Source organism: Nilaparvata lugens, chromosome 1 (assembly GCF_014356525.2).
Source record: "Nilaparvata lugens isolate BPH chromosome 1, ASM1435652v1, whole genome shotgun sequence".
NCBI classification, from domain to species: domain Eukaryota; kingdom Metazoa; phylum Arthropoda; class Insecta; order Hemiptera; family Delphacidae; genus Nilaparvata; species Nilaparvata lugens.
In genome coordinates, this window is record NC_052504.1 from 45768716 (window position 1) to 45789742 (window position 21027).

The 21027-nt window shown below is 35.5% G+C and overlaps 2 protein-coding genes across 2 annotated transcripts in view; one reads left to right on the forward strand and one right to left on the reverse strand.

The window, feature by feature from the left end:
* LOC111046034 (carboxylesterase 1C-like) overlaps positions 1 to 21027 on the forward strand; it is a 40533-nt gene that overhangs the window by 15422 nt on the left and 4084 nt on the right. Inside the window, 6 exon segments of the mRNA XM_039435086.1 lie at positions 1096 to 1281; positions 5842 to 6038; positions 11213 to 11375; positions 13676 to 13875; positions 18721 to 18911; positions 19895 to 20256. Of these exon segments, the coding sequence (XP_039291020.1) occupies positions 1096 to 1281; positions 5842 to 6038; positions 11213 to 11375; positions 13676 to 13875; positions 18721 to 18911; positions 19895 to 20256 (1299 nt within the window).
* Positions 4167 to 21027, reverse strand: part of LOC120352801 (zinc finger protein 878-like) — a 126752-nt gene continuing 109891 nt past the window's right edge. The window contains exon 4 of the mRNA XM_039435070.1: positions 4167 to 5952. Within this exon, the coding sequence (XP_039291004.1) occupies positions 5948 to 5952 (5 nt within the window). The 3' untranslated portion in view covers positions 4167 to 5947. The remainder of the gene's footprint in view (positions 5953 to 21027) is intronic.

Here is a 21027-nt window from a genome sequence, read left to right on the forward strand (position 1 = left end):
TGGCCCTGCGAAACTTTGCAGGGTCAAAAGCCTCGCCCCTCTCATGAAGTTTAGCCTGAATGGCCACCCTTCTTTGAGCATTGGTGAGATTTGATCTCTTCACCCGCAAACCGCTCAGTTGCTGTATTGCATCCTCGAGCATTTGTGAGGGTTCTTGTTTTTCTGGACTTTTGAGGAGCTCATCCTCCTCCTCCAATTGAGATGGTGTGATAGAGCTTACCTCATCCATATTATGATCAGTAGAAGCCTTCTCAAGGTTAGCCTCTATGTAAGAGTGCAACAGTACCTCCTGTGTACCTGAAGCAACCATTTTGAGGAATCTGATTGAGGAATCTGCCCTGATGGGGCAGATCCCGATGGGTTTGAGGTCGAGGCAACTTCCAAAGTTGCCTCGGGGTTTGGTTTTGGTTTTGTAGTTTTTTCTTTGTCCATGTGATTCCCACGAGCAGCTAGGGAAGTACAGTCGACCCAGACAGAGCCCCGCATGTCCAGGCAAGGCTAGGCACTGCAGGAGGGCAACTGGTATCCTGCAGGCACCGTTAGTGGCACCATGTATAGAAGGCCTGGTACCATCCATCCATCAGCACGGTCCACATAACACCTTGGGTTGGCCTGAAACAAGAAAGAGGGAAAGGAAGAAAGAAAGAGAGAAGAGTGAATGGCCAAGGAAGGCCAACAGATGGAAAAGGTAGGAAAGAAAGAATGGCACACAGTTATTTTTAGTAGACTTTATATTAAAGAGGTCTCAATGGAAAAAGTGCCATTCTAGAAATTGACAGATCCAAAGCATACTAAGAAGGAGAAGAAGGGTTTTGGATGAAGGGCTTTTTGGTAAGGGGACCCCTTTTAGTCGCCTCCTACGACGAGCAGGGATACTGTGGGCAAATTCTGGCTTCAACAGATTCTTGAGTGCTATGTTCGACTCAAAGCTCCCCCAGTCCACAGGGGGTATATTTTTGTTAGTATTATTTCCAGTATCATATTTTGTTAGTAATCTAGTAGTTAGTATCATATTTTGGTTTTAGTAATTTGGTTAATTTTATGATAATTATTCATTCAATTAATTCTTATTCATTGAATTATTATTTGTATCAGGTTTCTTGTGCTTGGAGGACACCGAGGTGAGAGGTAATATGGGTCTGCTGGACCAGTACTTGGCACTGCTGTGGGTGAGGGAGAACATAGACAAGTTCGGTGGAGACAGCCGCAGCGTCACACTCATGGGCCACTCGGCAGGGGCCGCCAGTGTCCTCTTCCACATGATCTCCCCTCGCACTACTGGTTAGCATCACTCACATTCTAATTCAATTATACCTATTTTTGTGTGTGAATAGGCGGGCGTGTTTGAGTAGTAAGTTAGTGAGTGTAGCGAGCTCTACTGTTCTCCGAGCTACTAGTATTAAAGAGTTTGCAGCCAAGTAAGCTTCTGGTTTCTAATCAAGAGAAGTATAATTTATTCATCTATGGAAATATATATAAGCATACAGGATTTCTTCCAAAAATTGCTTCCATAACAAAGTAATTACAACTATTCGTTATACATAGTAAGATTACGAAAAAGTAAGAATGTTGAAAATAAAATTAAAATCATATAACGTTCAATTGAATTCTCAAATGGATTCAAATTGATGTGAGTTGTTAGCTTGCAGCAGACTTATCAAAAATCTGCTAATAATCAATATACCTATTAGTTTTTCTTTTTTTGTCTTATATATTAGTATTTGGGGTATTGGTATCAATATTTTCAATATAATAGCCTAATCGTTCAATATTCTAATAGCCCAATTATAGCCCAATTGTTCAATGAGTAACTTAGTCTCATTCAAAATTAAGATTCAATATATTGCTCCAACTCTAGAATAGATTCATATATGCTTGATCTATTAAGTTTCTATTAGTTATCAGCGGAGTTTGCTTATAATTTAACAATATTCAATATTATACACAATTTTTCAAACTTTGAACAAGTTTAGTCATCGACTTCTGTGAAGCATTTTCCACTTCAAAGTTTCCAAATTTTTTTATTATAGCATATTCTACTACAGGAAAAAGAATTGGATCAATAAGACAAAAAATATCAACTGCATGGATGATTGGATGTTTTATTTTTTCTAAATTTTATTTGTATTTATATTTCTAGTTCTTACTAGCCTACAGTTAAATAGTTATTAATACTGTAGCCTATTCCTTTTCTAAATCACTCTGCTTGTTTTTAATATCAAATTTATCAACCTTGATTTCACATTTTAATTAGAATTAAAAGGTGACCTTTTAAAGGTAAATAGTCACCTTTTAATACCGTAAATTTCAATATACAATAATTTATAATTTCAATATGAGTAAATACAATATTTCACTCAAAAGTGGTCTACTCCAAGTAATTACTTCTGAATAATGGTACCTATAGACAATTTGAATTTGATTTCGAATTTTTCAATTTGATTTCAAAATCATGAATTTCATTTTCATTTAATGCATTCATCACTCAATCAATCAATAGTTCTCAAAATGTATTTTTCAATCTGTAATTTAGATTCTTGTTTCAAGTTTTTTTTTCAAATAGAATACAGTGGGACCCCGATTTAACGTATTTGAAGGGACCAAGAAACTCGTACGTTATGTAGGGGTTTACTTAAAAACAAGGCAAATACGTTATATAGGGGTTAGTTATAACCTCCATATAAAGTATATTGAACACGTTCAACCTCTATTTGAAGTAGATTTTTAGGTATACAGTTTACAGTACTGTACAAATACTGTACTGTAATATGAAACTTACAGTACAGTACTGTACTGCTACAGAAGGTGGAAGAGAATAGGATATTGAAATTATTAATTGCTATTATATAATAGAAATACTGTATTGAAAATAGCAATTAAATAAATGCTATTATTTAATAGCAGTTTATAATTGTAATACAGTACCCATTTTCCTTCCACCTTTGTAACTAGCCAACTTGGCTTCTTAAAAATGAATGCAGATTTGTTAACTACTCTTTAAAGGTGGAAGGAAATAGGATACCGGTATTGCAATTATTCAATTGCTATTGAATAATAGAAATACCGTATTAAAAATAGCAATTGAGTAAAAAATGCTATAATTCGATAGTAGTTGAATAATAGCAATACTGTACTGTATCCTATTTCTTTTCACCTATACTGTATAGCTCAATCAATTAGGAAATTTGTTCAGTATATATTTTCAGAATAAAATATGCATACAGTATTATTTTCAATAGTTTTTAAATAGCAAGTTCAATCAATCAAATTAGCAAGCAAACAAAAACTCACGTACGGCTGCTGCCTGGCCCAAAGTAATCAATAATTTTTGATTGTGTATTTGCTGTATAGAGTCTCACTTGGTCCAATGCACAGTCTAGCTTGGTGATGGATTCCATAGTATTTTCGGATACAGCACTCTTCTTTAAAAAGAAACACTTGAACACGTTCAGAGCTTGACGAGCATCTTCTGAAGAAGGGTCCGGTCGATCGGCAACAGCTGCATCAGCTTGGACGTCTTCTTCTTCCTCGCCTTCACCGTCATCATCTGCCTCTGGATCTGCGGTTACTTTGGAGATGATTTCATAATCAGTAAGCTCCCCACATACTGCAACATCTTCATCAAAGTTTGCAAATTCCTCAAACTCGATGTTGATATCCAATGCTTCTTGAATTCTTGGCCAGGAGGCTTCGACATTCAAACCAGGCTGTGCGGGTAACGGGTTATCCAACTCCTCTTCATCCGTGGCTTCCTCTTGCACACTGAGTTTGAAACCACTTTTTTTGAAACAATTTGCAATTGTTTGTTGAGAAAAATTATTCCATGCTTTCATCACTATCCACATGGCGTCGAGAAGGTTGATGTTAGTTGAAGTTTGGAGATCCATGTCGTTCAGGTATTGTCTAACCACTTCCCGTCTGTAGAGTGTTTTGAAATTCTGTATTATCCCTTGATCCATGGGCTGAAGTTTTGATGTTGTATTACACGGCAAGAACTGGAGATTAATATGGGTCAACTTCGGGATGTCCTTGTGGGCCAAACAGTTGTCTATAAATAACAAGATTTTCTTCTTTCTCAGTTTCATTTGCATGTTTGTTTCTTTTAGCCAGTTGCTGAAAATTTCTCCTGTCATCCAAGCTTCTTTATTAACAACGTACTTTGTTGGCAGAGACGTAATTTTTTGATTTTCCGATTATTAAGGGCTTCAGCTTATGTGTACCTGATGCATTAGCCCCAAGCATCACCGTAAGCCGTTCCTTGCTGTTTTTCCCTCCACTGCAGGGATCACCCTTGAAAGTCAAAGTTTTTTCTGGTAGGCATTTGAAGAATAAGCCTGTTTCGTCTACATTGTGAATATCATCTTCATTTAATCCTTGAGTCAAGTATATCAGTTTTTTCTTCCATTCCGCGCACACTGCATCATCAACACTACCGCTTTCACCAAACACTTTTTTAAAAGTTACTTCATTCCTCTTCTTGAAGCGGTCCAACAAGCCATTGCTTGCTCGAAAAGAATTATGGCCCAACTGCTCGGCAAATTGTTGAGCTTTTTCCCGAAGTATAGGTCCCGAAATGGATACGTTTTTGTCACGACACTGTTTAAGCCATAACATGACAGCAGTTTCAACGTCCTGTAATTCGGCTGGTTTAGCCCTTTTACACTGACCACAAAGTCCACCTTCGTCTTCATATCTGTTTTTATTTCTAAGAATTGTTGAAAGAGTTGTTGGTGTAATGTTGAATTCCTTTGCAATGTCCACTTTCTTCTTATGAGGGTTTTCTTCTATGAATTTTAAAACTTTACGTTTGAAGTCAACACTCAAAGACTCTTTTCTTGGCCATGACGCACTCAAAAACAAACTTGCAAAAAAAACACAAAAACACACTTTCAGTCACACAAAAACTTTTCATTCAAAATCTGCAACCGTACACTTCACTGTCTGAGAATACACAAGAATACATAGAACATTACAGACAGTACTGTACTCTATTATGGGCGGTGAGCGGAAGGGGGGTAAATGAAAACTTTCATGTTCAATCATGCTCAAGTGATGGCCTAGATAAGAATAAAATACTTTATACAGGGGTCTGAACCGTAGGAATACGTTATATAGAGGTTATCTACGTTATGTAGGGGTTTCTTAATTTCTATATACGTTATAATTTCTATACGTGATTAGATTTCTAGACGTAATTTCTATACGTTCTTAATTTCTATATACGTTATACACTAAAAACACACCAAAAATATAGTTATCGTTATATAGAGGTTCTAATACGTATTTTGTACGCTACATAGGGGTTAGTTTTCTATTAAGGTTTACGGGGTTTTCAAGGGACCGGAAAAATACTTTATACCGGGTTATTCGTTATCGAGGTTGCACTGTATTGTTATGAAAGGTTTATAGGGCCATTACATTATAGAGTTTATAGACATTACATTTTGGAAACTACTGTAGACTATTGATGACTTCATTACAGATGAAAGAAGAACTTTTTTAATTTGTTTGGTGATTTCAAAATTATGTCTTTCAATTCGATGAGGATAGAAGAAATGTGGATGATTTCATATTATTATTGAAATTAATTTGAAAATATAATCAATTATTATAATCAATTATTGATTTCATATTATTATGGAAATTAATTTCATTAATTTGAAAATATAATCAATCGAAAAATAAAATTGAAGTAAATTGATAGAATAATATTATAGACGAGTAGTCATAGAATAATATTATTAAAATCACTGGAAGCATTAAAATTGTAAGTAAAATTAGTTGATCAAAATTATTCATATTATAATCAGTTACTGATTAGGATACCAACATGTTTCGCAGGTCTCTTCCATCGAGCCATCCTAATGTCAGGAAGTATCACATCACCGTGGGCGCACTCCCAAAACCCAAGTAATGCGTCTCGAGCCATCGCCCGCAGTCTCGGCTGTCACACTAGTAACAATTCAAAGGTTATAGTAACTTGCCTTCGAAATAAATCGACATCAGAAATACTTAGGGCGTATGAGGCGCAGTATATGGTAAGAACATTGAATGATTAAATGGTTTCATACTTCATTCAATAATCTTTAGATCATCTATTACCATATAAAGCCGGAGACACACTTGTCATGCAGCTTTCCGATCCGACTCATGTCCGATTTTTTTTGTGGGATGGTAATAGTACAGGTCATATGATGGATTGCAGCATTCGGTCTGTATGATAGGAGTGGGATAGGAACGCTGCATTGAACAGGTGTGTCCCCGGCATATATCGCTGTAAAGACTTAGTTGTGAACTATTTGATGCTTTGAAAGGAATTCTTGTACACTATAAAAAGCTCTATCAACTAAATATTTTTTAATTTGTTTTTTGAAAATCTTCAAATCATCATTACTTTTCAAGATTTGAGATTTGAGGTAGCTTGTTATAAAATTTCCTACCAATATAATCTGGTTTTTGTTCAAATAACCTACTATTGTGACCCATTATATGATAATCTGCTCTGTTTCGCGTATTATACTCATGAACATCTGAATTCTGGATCACACCACTCGTTTTCACATGCATTACAACTTCATATACATACAAAGATGGCACAGTTAATAGACCAAGCTTTTTAAATAAAGGCCTACAAGAGTCTAACCTATTCACTTTCTCTATACATCTGAGTGCCTTCTTTTGAATCTTAAACACCCTGTCCATATTTTGTTGAGATGAATTACCCCATACTAAAATAGCATACCTAATATGAGATAGTATAAGTCCATGGTAAGCAGTTAACAGTAGTTTTTTATCATTCAGCCTAGCAAGCTGCCGCAGGACAAATACCCCAGATGATATCTTATTACATATCCTCTCAATGTAAGGATGCCATGTTAATTTCCTGTCCAATAAAATTCCCAAGAATGCTACTTTCTCTTCTTGGTCTAATTCATTTTCCTCTACAAACACATTTATTTCTCTATCCTCTACTGAATTATATTTACTTTTGAATTGTAGGAATTGACATTTCTTACTATTTATTGTTAATTGCCTTTGCTTCAAGAATTGGACAATTGACTGTACTCCAGTAAAAGCATTTATTTCTAGACTATCTAATAAATAATTGTTAAAGATAAGCGATGTGTCATCAGCAAACAACAGAGCTCTGTGATCTTTTAACTCTTTTGGTAATTGGTTCACATACAACAGAAACAGTAAGGGACCCAGAATTGAGCCTTGAGGTACTCCAGCCTGGACCTCCAGTTTTTGAGATTTAATTTTTACTATTTCATTCCCATCCACCTTGGTAAGCTCAACACACTGGTTTCTACCTATGAGATATGATTCAAACCATTTTAGTTCTATACCATTCACACCTACAGTTTTTAGTATTTCCAATAATATTCTATGGTTCACACAATCAAAAGCTTTGGATAAATCAAGAAATATTGCGGCTGCCTTCTCACCTGAATCTATTATATCTATTAGTCTTTCAACAAGGGATACTATTGCAGTCTTAGTAGATTTCCCTTTCTGGAACCCATGCTGTTCATCACATATGAAATTAATTTCTTCCAGGTGCATCAATAGCCTATTTAAAACTACTCTTTCAAAAATTTTACTTATTACATTTAGAATACTAATGGGTCTATAATTTTCAACTCTTTCAGAATCACCGCTCTTGAAAATTGGCAAAATTTTTCCTTGTTTCAGATCATCAGGGAAAATACCCTGCTCTAGTGAAGTATTAAGGAGATGCAATAAAGGGTCCAGTAATTCATTTTCACATTCTTTTAAAATTTTGCTTGAGACCCCATCCAATCCTACTGTTTTTTTGTTATTCAAATTTTTTATTATTCTTGACAACTCATCTCTTGATAATGGATGAAATTTAAATACCTTTTCAATTGGCTCAGCATTTAATGTAGTTGTATTATAAGTATTAGTGTTCAGTGACTTTTGGAGATTATATGCAACCTGTTGATAATACTTATTGAAAAAGTTACAAATGTCTATACTATCATCCATATAATTTCCATGTTCATCGATTATCCTAGGGACATTAGTAACTGTATCTTTTTGAGCTGCTCTCCTATTTCTATTAATTACCTCCCAAACAGCAGAGTTAAAATTGGTACTAGTTGTTAATATTTCAGCTGTTTTCTTACACTTAGCTTTCCTCACTTCTTTTGCATAGTTTTTCTTTAGACATTTGTATTTGACTTCACTCGGAACATCCCTCACTAATTTAAATTCCTCATAAGCTTCCCTAACAATATTTCTTTGAGTAAGAATATCTTCAGTTATCCATTCATCTACTTTGTTTAATTTACTTTTTACTTTGACTTTTTTTATTGGACAGCATACACTAATGTGAAATCTTAGAGTATCAATGAATTGCTTATATTTGTAATTTAGGTTACAACTGTTATAAACACTACTCCAATTTTCTTGAAGCAGTTCCTGCTTCAAACAATTTATATTTCCTAGCTCATATTGCTGAATTTCTTTCACAAAAGTTTTTTTCTGCTTGGATTCTGGCCCTGCAACTTAACATCTAAAATTTGATAGTTATGATCTGATAGATCTGAGCTACCTAACCTGACATTACAACCTTCTATATTTGTGAGGATATTATCAATAATTGTCTGTGAAGTTCGAGTTACTCTTGTATATTCGTGGACCTTAATTTCTAAATTATTCATATTAATAATATCTCTAATATCCTCTGTCATTTTATCCTGCCTGGCAAAATCGGTATTGAAATCTCCTACTACTATAACATTTGTGAAACGAGCGGTTGTAATTTCCAAAAGTGTATGGAGCAGCTCACAAAATTTTTGCCAGTCTCCATTTGGTGACCTATAGATACCTAACACTGCTACCTCAAATCGATCATCAATTTTTAACCTTAGTCCCGTCACCTCTAAATCCATCTCAACAGAAAATCTCTTAACAAAATCCAGTTCATAAGTTTGGGTATGTTTAGCATTGCTAGTGAATATACATACACCACCACTTCTATGAGCTATTCTACAAAATTCTGATCTCAGTGAATAGCCTGGAATCCTAACTTGATTTATTTCCTTTATTTTTAAGCCATGCTCTGTGAAAATAACAATGTCAGGATCCTCCTGTTTAAGAAATACTTCTAATCTGTCAATTTTGTTGCGAAGATACTGAATATTTTGATGATAAATACTAAAAACCTTACCATCTTGTGCTACTCTATCTCTAGCATTTGTAGCTATTTCCCTTTCCCTGTTTTGAGCCAATTTACTAAAAAATCGTTATTTGTTTTTTTGACTGTTTTTAAACCAGAGGATTGCAAACGGCTTTCAATCAGCTCTGCCAATCTATTACAAAAGATTACTTTGCCAGATCGATTTAGATGCAACCCATGATTAGTGAAGTTATGTCTTTTCAGCCTTTCATTTAGAAAACAAATCCCCAGTTGTTTAGAATTCTTATTTTTTAGGCTGTTGATTGTATTATGGATTGATTTGTTTGTCGAATTGATTGCTTCATTTAATTCTGGCCTATCAAACCTATTAGGAATAGTACTTATTATTAAGTTTGTTTTTTTGCTGAGTGGCACAATTTCCTTGATTTTTTCTGTTACTTGAGGAAGATGATTCAAGTTAGGTTCATTTATATTATTTGAGCCACCCAGTACAATTAGATAGTCATTTTCATCAAAGTCTTTAGTTTGTTCCCTAGCTGACTCTACAACTGCATTAATTGATGCACTTGGCTTGAAAAAACATTGGACATCAAATTATTTTTCAATCTTTTATCAAGGAGATCACTGCAATCACGTCCATGACTGGACGTCAGTAGCAGAACTCTCCCTTTCCTATCTTTATTTCCCTCAGCTATATTTTTGGTTGCTGTCTTCAAAACCTCACTGTACGTTTTATTTCGACCATTTTCAGAGCATTTCCCATCATTTAGGTTAGATTCTATTTTTTTGCATTTGGACGGAGGTTCTATCATACATTTAGTATTATCAAATTTAGATTTTAGTTTCTTTATTTCCTCCGACATTAGACTACATTGATTTTTTAGATTTAGTATTTCTTTTTTATGGTCTTCATCTTGTAATTTTATAATCAGTTCCAAAGATTTAATTTCTTCTACCATCCCTAACCTTTCTTCCTCAGACGTTTTTAGAGTTACTTCTAATTGGTTTTTTAAATTAGTGTGGCTACTTTGTAGTTGAGCAACTTTTTCGGCTAAAGTAGTTTGAGGAACTGGGGTTTTTGGTTTTGGCGTTTTTGAATTTTGGTTTTGGGAACGCGTAAGTACTCCCGCTATGTTTACATTTCTATTAATAACCTTCGGTGTTCTACTTGAGCTCATCTTCCTATCTAAGAAATTATATTACTTGCAATAATAATAATTGATTTATAAATGATAGGATTTTAATTTGGTTATAATTTTAGTCAAGTAAACTATCTATGTTTATTTTTAAATCTCGAAAACCTAACCTCAAAATAACCTCTAAACGATGTTTGGCTTATAAAATAGAATTAAGAATTAAAATCTAAAACAAAATGATAAAACGTGATCAAGAAACAATTAATAATGAAATTAATACAAAATTTGTACTTATCCGTGACTATTTATAACACAAAATCTTCCAAAACCCAGGAGCGAAATTATGTATGACTTTCATTCACAACCTCAAGGTCAGATATATAGGTTTTGAGCAATGCAGTATATTTTTGAATAAAATATTACGAAATCATGATCACAGTTTGAGCAGTGATAGCACTTTAAATTTGTTATGATGAACTGGATAAAGAGTGCCCACTCCCTACAAGATCATACCCATGGACGCACCCCCCCTCCCAGACCCTAATTTAAAGAAAATAAAAATAAGCTTTCACCCTCCTTCTCCCTTGAATTGGGATCCCAAAAAATGAAATGTCTTCAGTAGCTAGTAAATTTAAAATATTAAACACTGATGACTTTTTTGGGACGCCCCAAGATTTGATTATTTGATTTTGAGCCACCACCAACGAATTTTAAGGACACAATCTGCGTCCTAAACCCCCCTGGGAGCATCCCTGGCTTATCTATTCTGTTTGTATTTTTAGAAATACAAGGTAGATATACAGTATTTGGAAATACTAGAGATAGAATCATAGAGAAAAGATAGCGTAAGATATACTTGTATCAGTTGTCTCTGATAGAATACAGTGAAATATAACTATTTTATTTGTAGAATGGAAATTGGAGTTTCCTAGCACTGCCGGTTATCGACTCATTCCTTCCAGAGATCGAACAGTATCTGCCAAAACAACCAGAAGAGGCTCTGGCGTCCGGATTATTCTTGAAAGTTCCAATTCTAACAGGAATAACTAGTCATGAAGGAAGCATCGCTGTATGTGAGTGCTAACATTTTTTATTGTCAATTCGTTACTATTTTATTATATCTTGAACGGCAACAATCAATTGTTCTTAAGTCAGTTATTTCAGTGATAAATAGGCCTCCTTGTAATTCAAATAATACCAGTAACATATTGATAGGAAAAGAAAACAGGTCTATCCAATATGACAGAAATTGCAATTGAAAGTCTGTAATCTGATGATAACTGATGAAACATAAAGGAAGACCTTATCAGTTCTGGTTAATATTGTAATAGCTTTCAAATAAAGGATCTTGTTGATATTATAAACAATAAATTATTGCGTGCGATTATGAGGAAGACGAACGTTTTAAATTATGTTTTGTTTTTACTTTCCTTGCCCTATTACCGTAGGTAAGGAAAGTATTGCTTTCCGAAAAAAATTGAGGTACCCCAATTTCTAAATTTCTATACGTTTCAAGGTCCCCTGAGTCCAAAAAAGTGGTTTTTGGGTATTGGTCTGTATGTGTGTGTGAGTGTGTGTATGAGTGTATGTGTGTCTGTGTACACGATATCTCATCTCCCAATTAACGGAATGACTTTAAATTTGGAACTTAAGGTCCTTACACTTTAAGGATCCGACACGAACATTCTTGATCAAATGCAATTCAAGATGGCGGCTAAAATGGCGAAAATGTTGTCAAAAACAGGGTTTTTCGCGATTTTCTCGAAAACGGCTTCAACGATTTTGATCAAATTCATACCTAGAAAAGTCATTGATAAGCTTTATCAACTGCCACAAGTCCCATAACTGTAAAAATTTCAGGAGCACTGCACCATCTATGCAAAGTTTGATTTTAGATTCCCAATTATCAGGCTTCAGATACAAATTAAACAAAAAATTTCAAGTGGAAAAGATTGAGCTTAAAAATCTCTACAATTAATTTCTGGTAACATTTTCACCTAAAATTGAAAATAAGCTCAAAATTCGAGAAAATAAGATTATTCAATTGCAAAACTGTTGGCAACTGTTGATTCTATTAAATCATTCACTATGAAGAGATAGCAGACTTTGTGTGTCTGCAGCGTTATTGTCCTGTCACCAGCTGGCTCAGATCTTAGAAAAGTAGACTTGAGATGCGCGGGAACACTATCGTCAGTTAATCAATTTTCATAACGGCAAGGAAAGTTGTGTGAGTGCACCACACCAGATTTTTCGAATTGCTTCCTATTCTATTTATCAAATATACAGAGTGAGTTCTACTACTCATATAGGATAACTCATAAATTTCAAATTTCATTCAAAACTTTATTATGTTGAAATATTCATTATAAATGAGTACTCATATTTCATGTTATATTCAAATATAAGACGTCTCAAAATACTTTCCACTTCTTGATACAGGATCATTAGATTACAAATGTAATATTTCTTTCCAAGCGAATCAAATAAATAGTATGAGTTGAATTGATAGAGAAACTGCTTGTGATCGTTAGTTCCAACAGAGTACGGAAGCTGAATTATTTTTAATTATATTAAACTTATAACTGACTCTTATGATAGGTAGCCGATAAAAAATGTAATGGGATATTATAAATATAACTTTTAGGTTTGCTTCACTGTTTTTCAATTTTAGTTAACAAACACAAGTTCACTCAAATCTTCTTTATACATAAAATAACTTGTTACATGTATATAAAAGTGAAATATGGCACTGATTCATTCACTCACTCACTCACTCACTGATTCATAACTAACAGAACTAATCTACTGAACCAAATACGTCCATATTTGGCATGTTCAGTTGGTCTTCTAGAGGCGTACGCGAACAGATTAAAAAAAACAACAAACAATTGTACGCTCAAAATCTGCGAAATCGGCTTTTTCTCAGCTGAGGTGTAAAAGTTTTTTATTGGAAGGAGTTTAAAATAACGCCAAAAATCTGCCCGAAATTGGCTGGTTTTGAGCGTTTTTCCCGTTTTTTAGACTTTTTCAAGAATTAATTATTGACAGCGAATGTTTAAATTTTGTACAGGAGTCTAGCCATAAGGACTAGCAATTCTGTCTTAAGAGGACTTTTAGAATCACGCTGAAGATAGACGGTTTAAAAGCGTTTTCCTAGCGTCCCCTAGCGGCTTTTTGCGTTTTCTTAGATTTTTCAAGAACTAATCGAGATAATATGCTCAAATTTGGTACGTAGCTTCAGCTGAGATGTACAGAGTTGTATTAGGTGTTGTTGTTAAACGACTTGAAAATTACCTACGTCAACGATATAAGGCGAGCGAAACGAGCCTGCCAGCTAGTAACATGAAAAATGTAACTTATATCAAATTTTCAGCTCAACTGGGTGATTTGCTATCTCAAGGCTACTCACAGATGAAACAGTTCATAGTGTCATCAGTGATACCGTCCATCCTGAATCGCTACGGATTCACCAACCATCATACGTTTCCCACGGTTGCTGCTCTTCTGGAATGGCAGTATGTGGACAGCGCCCCCACTGGAGATTCCAACGCTCTTTTGTCCCAACTTTTAGATGTGAGTTCAACTTTTTTCCAATTGTCTCGCTCAACAATTGATGAACTACTCTCGTATACAGAGTGAAGGTGAGACAACGGGTGTTCTCTTATATTGAGTATCCCAGTCATTGACTATATTAAATGTCATCAAAAAATCTTGGTAATACAAAACTTATAACTATAAATAGTGGCACCACACACTGATTTTAAATTTTAATAAATTCACCTCGTAACTTAATGTTTTCTGATGTATGTAGTGGCTACATTTGAGAATTAAATTAAAATCTAATGAAGAAATTAAATATATATAATATTATGATGCTTGAGTCTACTGATTACTCAAGACAAAATTTAAAAAAGTATTTCGATTTTATCCTACCCTTATTTTAGTAGGCTTATTATGATATTAAGAAACTGTTGACGTTTTGATTGATGTTACTATAATCATACAAAATGATTTGAACAGTTATGGTCTCTAATATTTCCATGGTAGTGAATAAATTAATAGTAGACTATCAAGTCAACTTTTCTTTTAAAGAAATACAATAGTACTAAATAGTACCTAATAAATAAATTCTTTATTGTTGTCTTCCATCACGAACTACTTACCGTACCGTGTTTTCCATCACTTTTTATTGTTATTGAATAGAACGAATAGCAGTCAAATTTCTATAACAGAATTTATTTATGACAATGTCACAGTAAGTGAATTAATTCATTTATTGAAGAAATTTGACTGCTATTCGTTCTATCCAATAACAGAAAAGTGAAATAAATAAATTGAAATCCTCCCAGTGCTGTTAACTACTCTGATGAGGACTTTTGTTATTATTTCCAACTTTTGGCAAACTACAAACTAGTGGACTATGCGTAAAAGAAGGTCTTTTTTTTTTTTTTTTGACTTTTATTTACACTTTACAATAAAAGTGATGTGGGCGAAATTGAGGCAATAGAAGCCCCCTCTTCCATTTAACCCACGATGATGAGTACAAAAAAATAATAATATACATTACAATTTGAAATTAAATGGTAATTAAAAATTATAAGGAAACTACTAAATCAATTTGCTACAAATTGAATAAATTAAGAGGAAAAAAAAGAGAAAACTAAAAGCAAGAAATCTTAATAGTGAAAAAATCTCACTCACACAAAACATTCACACACACACACACACACACCCACACAATCACACTTACACTCACACCTCTAAAGAACATAGAGTAAAACCGCCTAGTTAAGCCCTCCCCCCCTGATCCACGCCACGACAGCCGCACTGAACCGGCGTTGACTGTCAAGCAGCCTAATATGAGCTGGCAGTGAATTCCATAATCTAATCGCACTAACATGGAATGACTTATTATATAGCTCAGTTCTGTGAATTGGAATGGACAATGAGCAAGCTCCATGACGCGTCCCACCCCCGCCAACATCACCCATGAAGCAAAACCCTGCTGCCAAGTAATTGGGAGACCGAGATTTCAAGAGTTTGAAGAGGAACATGAGTGCATGGAGACTCCTGTATTCGTGCAGTCTTAGAAGTTTGAGCTGTCCAAAGTATTGAGTATATGTTCGTCGCGTCGTAAACCAAAGATGAAGCGCACACAGTAATTCTGAGCGCGCTGCAATCTCTGAGTAAGTTGAACAGTCATGTCCATAGTCACTAAGTCACAGTAGAAAAAAAAGGGGAATACCAATGTTTTAACTAACATGATTTTAGTAGGAAAAGGTAAAAGGTGTCCAATCCTTTTCAAAGAGTTAATCCCAGCTACAACTTTGTTACTGGTCGAGTTTACATGGTCTGTCCAGTCGAGAGTATTTGTAAAAGTCAAACCAAGATTCTTCACCCTGGTGCTGTAGTCAAGTTGAACATTGTTTATTCTTATGCGGGGTAAGTCATTAAGGCTTAGTCTAGTCAAGAGTCTTGAGTGACCTACAACCATGACCTGCGATTTGCTCTCATTAATTTTTAAACCATTATTCTCCGTCCAGGTTATCACACGGGCAAGGTCATGGTTCATGTTACTCACAGCTGTCGCCGCATCACCAAGCTTGAAATGCTTATACAGCTGCAAGTCGTCAGCATACAAGTGATGCTCTGTAGTATTTAGTACATGAGTCAAGTTGTCAATGTATGCACTGAATAGCAGAGGATCCAAGATTGAACCCTGAGGGACACCTCATCCCACTGGTCGCCAGCGCGAAGAGGAACCCCCAAGTCTCACACACTGACGTCTATTCTGCAAGTAGGACCGCACCCATGCCACCGTCGAACGAGAGAAACCCATACCCTCCAGTCTGTACAATAGGATGGGATGGAACACACAGTGAAAGGCCTTGCTGAAATCAACAAGGACAATGAGTGTGAGCTCCCTGCCATCCATTGCTCTGCGAACGTCATCAGCCACCTTGAGAAGAGCAGAATTGGTGCTGTGACCAGACCTGAATCCTGACTGGAAGTCGCTAATAAGCCCCCTACTGCAAATAATTCACTCATCTGTTTGTGGACAATCACCTCTAGTACTTTGGAGAGCACAGATAGTAAGCTGATGGGTCTGTAGTCTGAAAGGGAGGACGGGTTGGAGTTTTGTTTAAGGGTATGACTATAGATGACTTCCAATTTTCAGGAAAAACGGAAGTCATGAGAGATGTATTTATGATGTGGGTGATGAAGGGAAGTATGAGGGGAAGCATAATTTTATGAATTTCAATGGTAGATCATCACCCCAATAGCATTGCTCTTTATTTTCAGTACAGCGGCCAAAACGTCACTTGCTGAGACACCTGAAAAGTAGAATGGCTCTCCAGTTACTTGAGCTGGCAAAGAGTTGATGTAGTCATGGGCACGATCCAAGCCAACTGGTATGTCAGTAAAAAAGTTGTTCAGATCGTCCAGTGAGTGAGACACAACAGGCCCGCCCCCCTCTCCACCAACTCCAACAGACCTCAGTCTACGCCACTTACAAGCAGATGAACCAGCAGAGGAGATCAGATTTTGGAAATATCTGGATTTGGCGTTTCTGATGGTCTGCTTGCACAAATTTCTCATTCGCTTGTAGCTATTGAAATCCACAGAGCTCTTTGTGCGTCGTGCAACTCTACTACACCGATCGCGCTCGGCCATAATCCGACGTATTTCTCTTGAAATCCATGGAGCAGGATCCCTTGTCACTCTGCGCTGCACAAGTGGAATATACTTATTGAATAAATAGGATACACCATTATGCAACTCATTCACCATGTAATTAACATCATTAGTTGCGTAAATGGTTTGCCAGTTCAATGTCATCCCCTCATTGAATAACTCATGGTAGTTGATGTTTTTGTAATCTCTGTATTCAATGATTTTCGGCTTCTGTTTGGGACTTTTTAAGCCATATACATGTAAACCATATCATGAGCAGACAGTGCAGGGAAAGGGATCTGCCCATGGCCAACAGCCGACCGCTCATCACAAACAGCAATCAGGTCCAAGAGCGTATCAGACGTAGCGGTATGATGAGTCGCCTGGAGGGGGAGCAGGGTCATGCCACCAGTATAAAACATAGTCGTGAGTTGAGTCTTGTCATAGGTGTCACGTCCTAGTAAGTCAGTGTTAAAGTCTCCCATTACAGCTATATGGCTGTACGGCAGCATGAGACGCAACAGGGTATCTCCAAAGTCACTCATGAATCCTATATGAGGTGGTCGATAACATACTCCAATCAGCATTTTAACATTATGAGATTTAATTTCAAGGAACATGTATTCGGGTCTATTTGGAATCGATGAATCGGATGAATACTTATGACTCGGCAGCAAGGTGCGCTTAACAAACGCAGCAACACCTCCACCGTTTTTATGTAAGCGATCATTACGAAGGAGTACATACCCATCAAGTTGCACAAGCCTATTTGAAACGTCAGGTTTCAGCCAAGACTCCGATACCAAGACAACGTCACAATCCTGGCCTCCGAATACATGCCTGAATTCGTCGATGTGACAGAGGAGGGATTGTGCATTCACATGAGCAATCTTCAGTCGGCCGGGAAATGGAGTGACCGCCCGCCTAAGCAGCTCGCCGTTGCTCAGCGCGGCAGCATCGTTATACTGCTGTGTCATTCAAGTTGTAGAATAGATTGGGCATTAATGACGCAGAGAACAAGAAGAAAAAGGCAAAAACTAGGCAGCTTAAAATTAAAAGATTCAAGTTTAAAAAAGATCTATGATAGAGTATAAGTTAATATATTCACATGATATAAATAGAAGAAACATACCTCGTCATTAATCTTCCATTACTCATCTCAATATAGTACTGTCTTGATCTTGTGATGAATTAATAAATATGAATCTACAGATAGGAATTAATGAGAAATTATATTTATTAAAATGCTTATTAATGAATAATAATTATTAAACGAAAATCCAGATTGAGCTGCATATCACTTTTGCTTCTGCAAATATTGACAACATGGCTAACAGCTAGATGGAAATTCGATGAGTTTCGAAGCTGTGGCTTCGTATAAAATGAGCGCTGCTATCAGGAGATTGTCAGTTTGGTGTATGGGCAAGTTTACTTGACTGGCAATTGAGATATAACCTATAATTTTTATCCATTCATAACTCTACCTTCATTGTAGTATCATTCATCTCATCATCACCTAGGCTTAAAATACTTCTTGAGAGTCGCCATTGTAAAATAATAAATAAATAGATTCTACCGGATAGATTCCCGGGCTGGCAAATGATATTTTTGGGTAGTGGCTCTCATAGAACTCCCATCTAGCTGTTAACCTTGTTGTCAATAGGGTTCAGAAGTATTCGGGGTGATATGCAGCATTCAATTTGGATTTTCGTTTGATGATAATTAAATATGAATTTGTTACAGATGTACTCTGACGCTCAATTCAAAGCACCCCATGAGAAACAACTGAAACTGCTTTCTCATTCCGTCTCTGATCAAGTGAATTTTGTTTATGCCTATCGATTTGAACAACAAGGCGTGGATATGTATGCTAAAACACTGAATGTCTCAGGTGAGGTCTCAATATAATTTCAATTTCTATCTAGGCCTGCTTCATAGCCTTCCAATTATCAGAAGAGAAAATTAGTAGGGCAATCAGAGAATATTGAATCTCATACATGTCTTTCATAAAAGCATCATGAGAAAGTTTTGTTAACAAACATAATTATTGTGTGTGAAGATTTTTCAACAATATGATACAGTAGTCTGTAGGAAGTTGATACAACAAAAGTTGACAAACTTTAAAAACCATCATTATTCAAGAAATTACCGGACTTTGTCACCACATAGTCTTTCACTATAGATTCTATGACAGTGGAAACTAGTTAAAATGAATATAATACGAATGTCAATAGATTTAATCATGATTATATAAAGTTCTAGCTCATCTCTACTTAAGCTATTGTGAGATTCACTTTAAACTGTCAGCATTGCTTGAATGGGAGAGATATTGATGTTATTTATATAAGGAGTGATGGCAGTTTGCAGAAAATCTCAAATCTCACTACATACTCTATATTGTTTTTTGTAGTTTGTCATGCAACTCTTGAAAAATTCAAACGATCAAATATTGTTTTTAACTTATAGTAAGTGAAATCTATTCCCATCTTTAACACTTTAACAGTATTTTTTCAGATTCCTGAATGTATCCATTAATTTCATTTTTGTATGATTTATTAGTATCTTTGAATGTGAATATCTTATTGGAAATGGTTTGAGATATCGATTTGTGATTTTCGCCATTCATTTTCCCTTGAAATTCTGTATCGATATCATGTATCTCATTACCATCTTGCACCTTCCTATTTAGAAAAATGAAGTTGAATTCAATATGGCGGATAATCTATCCCAAACTACTGTTCATTATTGCTCGAATAATGGAAGGAAGATTGAATTTATTTAGAACTGTCAAAGTGATTAAAATGAGAGAATTTCTTGTATTCTCTTTCTTTTCTTTCATAGTATCTCAATCCAAGGTACCGTACCTTATATTAGGATGATAATTTAATTCCAATTATATTGTCTCAATCTATTTGACAGTGAATTCCATATTCCATCTGTTCTATATAAAAACTAGACCCATATTAGTGCTGATAATACGACAGCTTGGAATTGAATTAATATTTTCTGGTTCTATTTTTAGAAATCTAAGCCCCAGTCCGTATGGTTACGGTGTAACTTGGCGGCGTTACACTCCTGAGGAAGGAAATTACATAATTCTGAAAACTGACAGCACACAGCCTCCCCAGCAGCCGGTGCTGTGGGCCCCTCCCACCAATGCTAACTCCAAGTACCAGATACGCTTGTGGAACGATCTGCTGCCTAAATTCACAAATATATCCAATGCCTTCGCTTTGAGGAATTTCAGGGCAAATATCACTGATCTTCATCTTCCTAATGGTAAATATTTGCAGTGGATACCTATAGTTCGTTATTAGACAAAAAATGTAGGTATCGTACCACTTTGATTTGTAACGGAATGTATCGATTCTTAGTGAAAAAAGGTCAAATAAGTGAAATTGATAAGTTATTGTTTTCTGTCATATAACTTTTTCACCATGAAGCTTGGAATATAGAGCCTACATTAAACTTGAAAGTGAGAGTTTGAATAAGATGAGTCTTATGCTCGCTCACACCTCACAAATATCTTATTGAATGAAAAAATACATTAAATTTTCTTATTCAAACATAATGATATTATGTGATTTCCTGAAGATATCAAATGCGTCTTGGGTCTTGTTTAACAAATTATGAATAAAGTACCTATAAGGTTTGCCAAAGTTACATAATTATCAATGGAAATTAACAGATCACTATCGGACACACCTCTTTTATGACGAAAATGTGATTTATTGTTATAAAATGTGACGTGCAGCGTGCAGGTGCCGGTAGTGGCCATGAAAAAGTTGAGAATCAATTATTGATGTCAGATCTATAGCCAGACAAATATATTTTTTTACAAAGCTGCAAACTCAATAACAGAATCAAACTATTTTTGGATCAAATATATATCAGTAGGGTTATTGTTCTTGCCAAATATAATCCTTTCAGCAAATGAATCAATAATTGAGGGTCAAGGATTATCTGAAGCTATATAACAAGCGAAGGTTTTAGGCTATTAGCAAATACATTACTCAGATAATCACGATTTATGTGGCCCAGTCAACAATA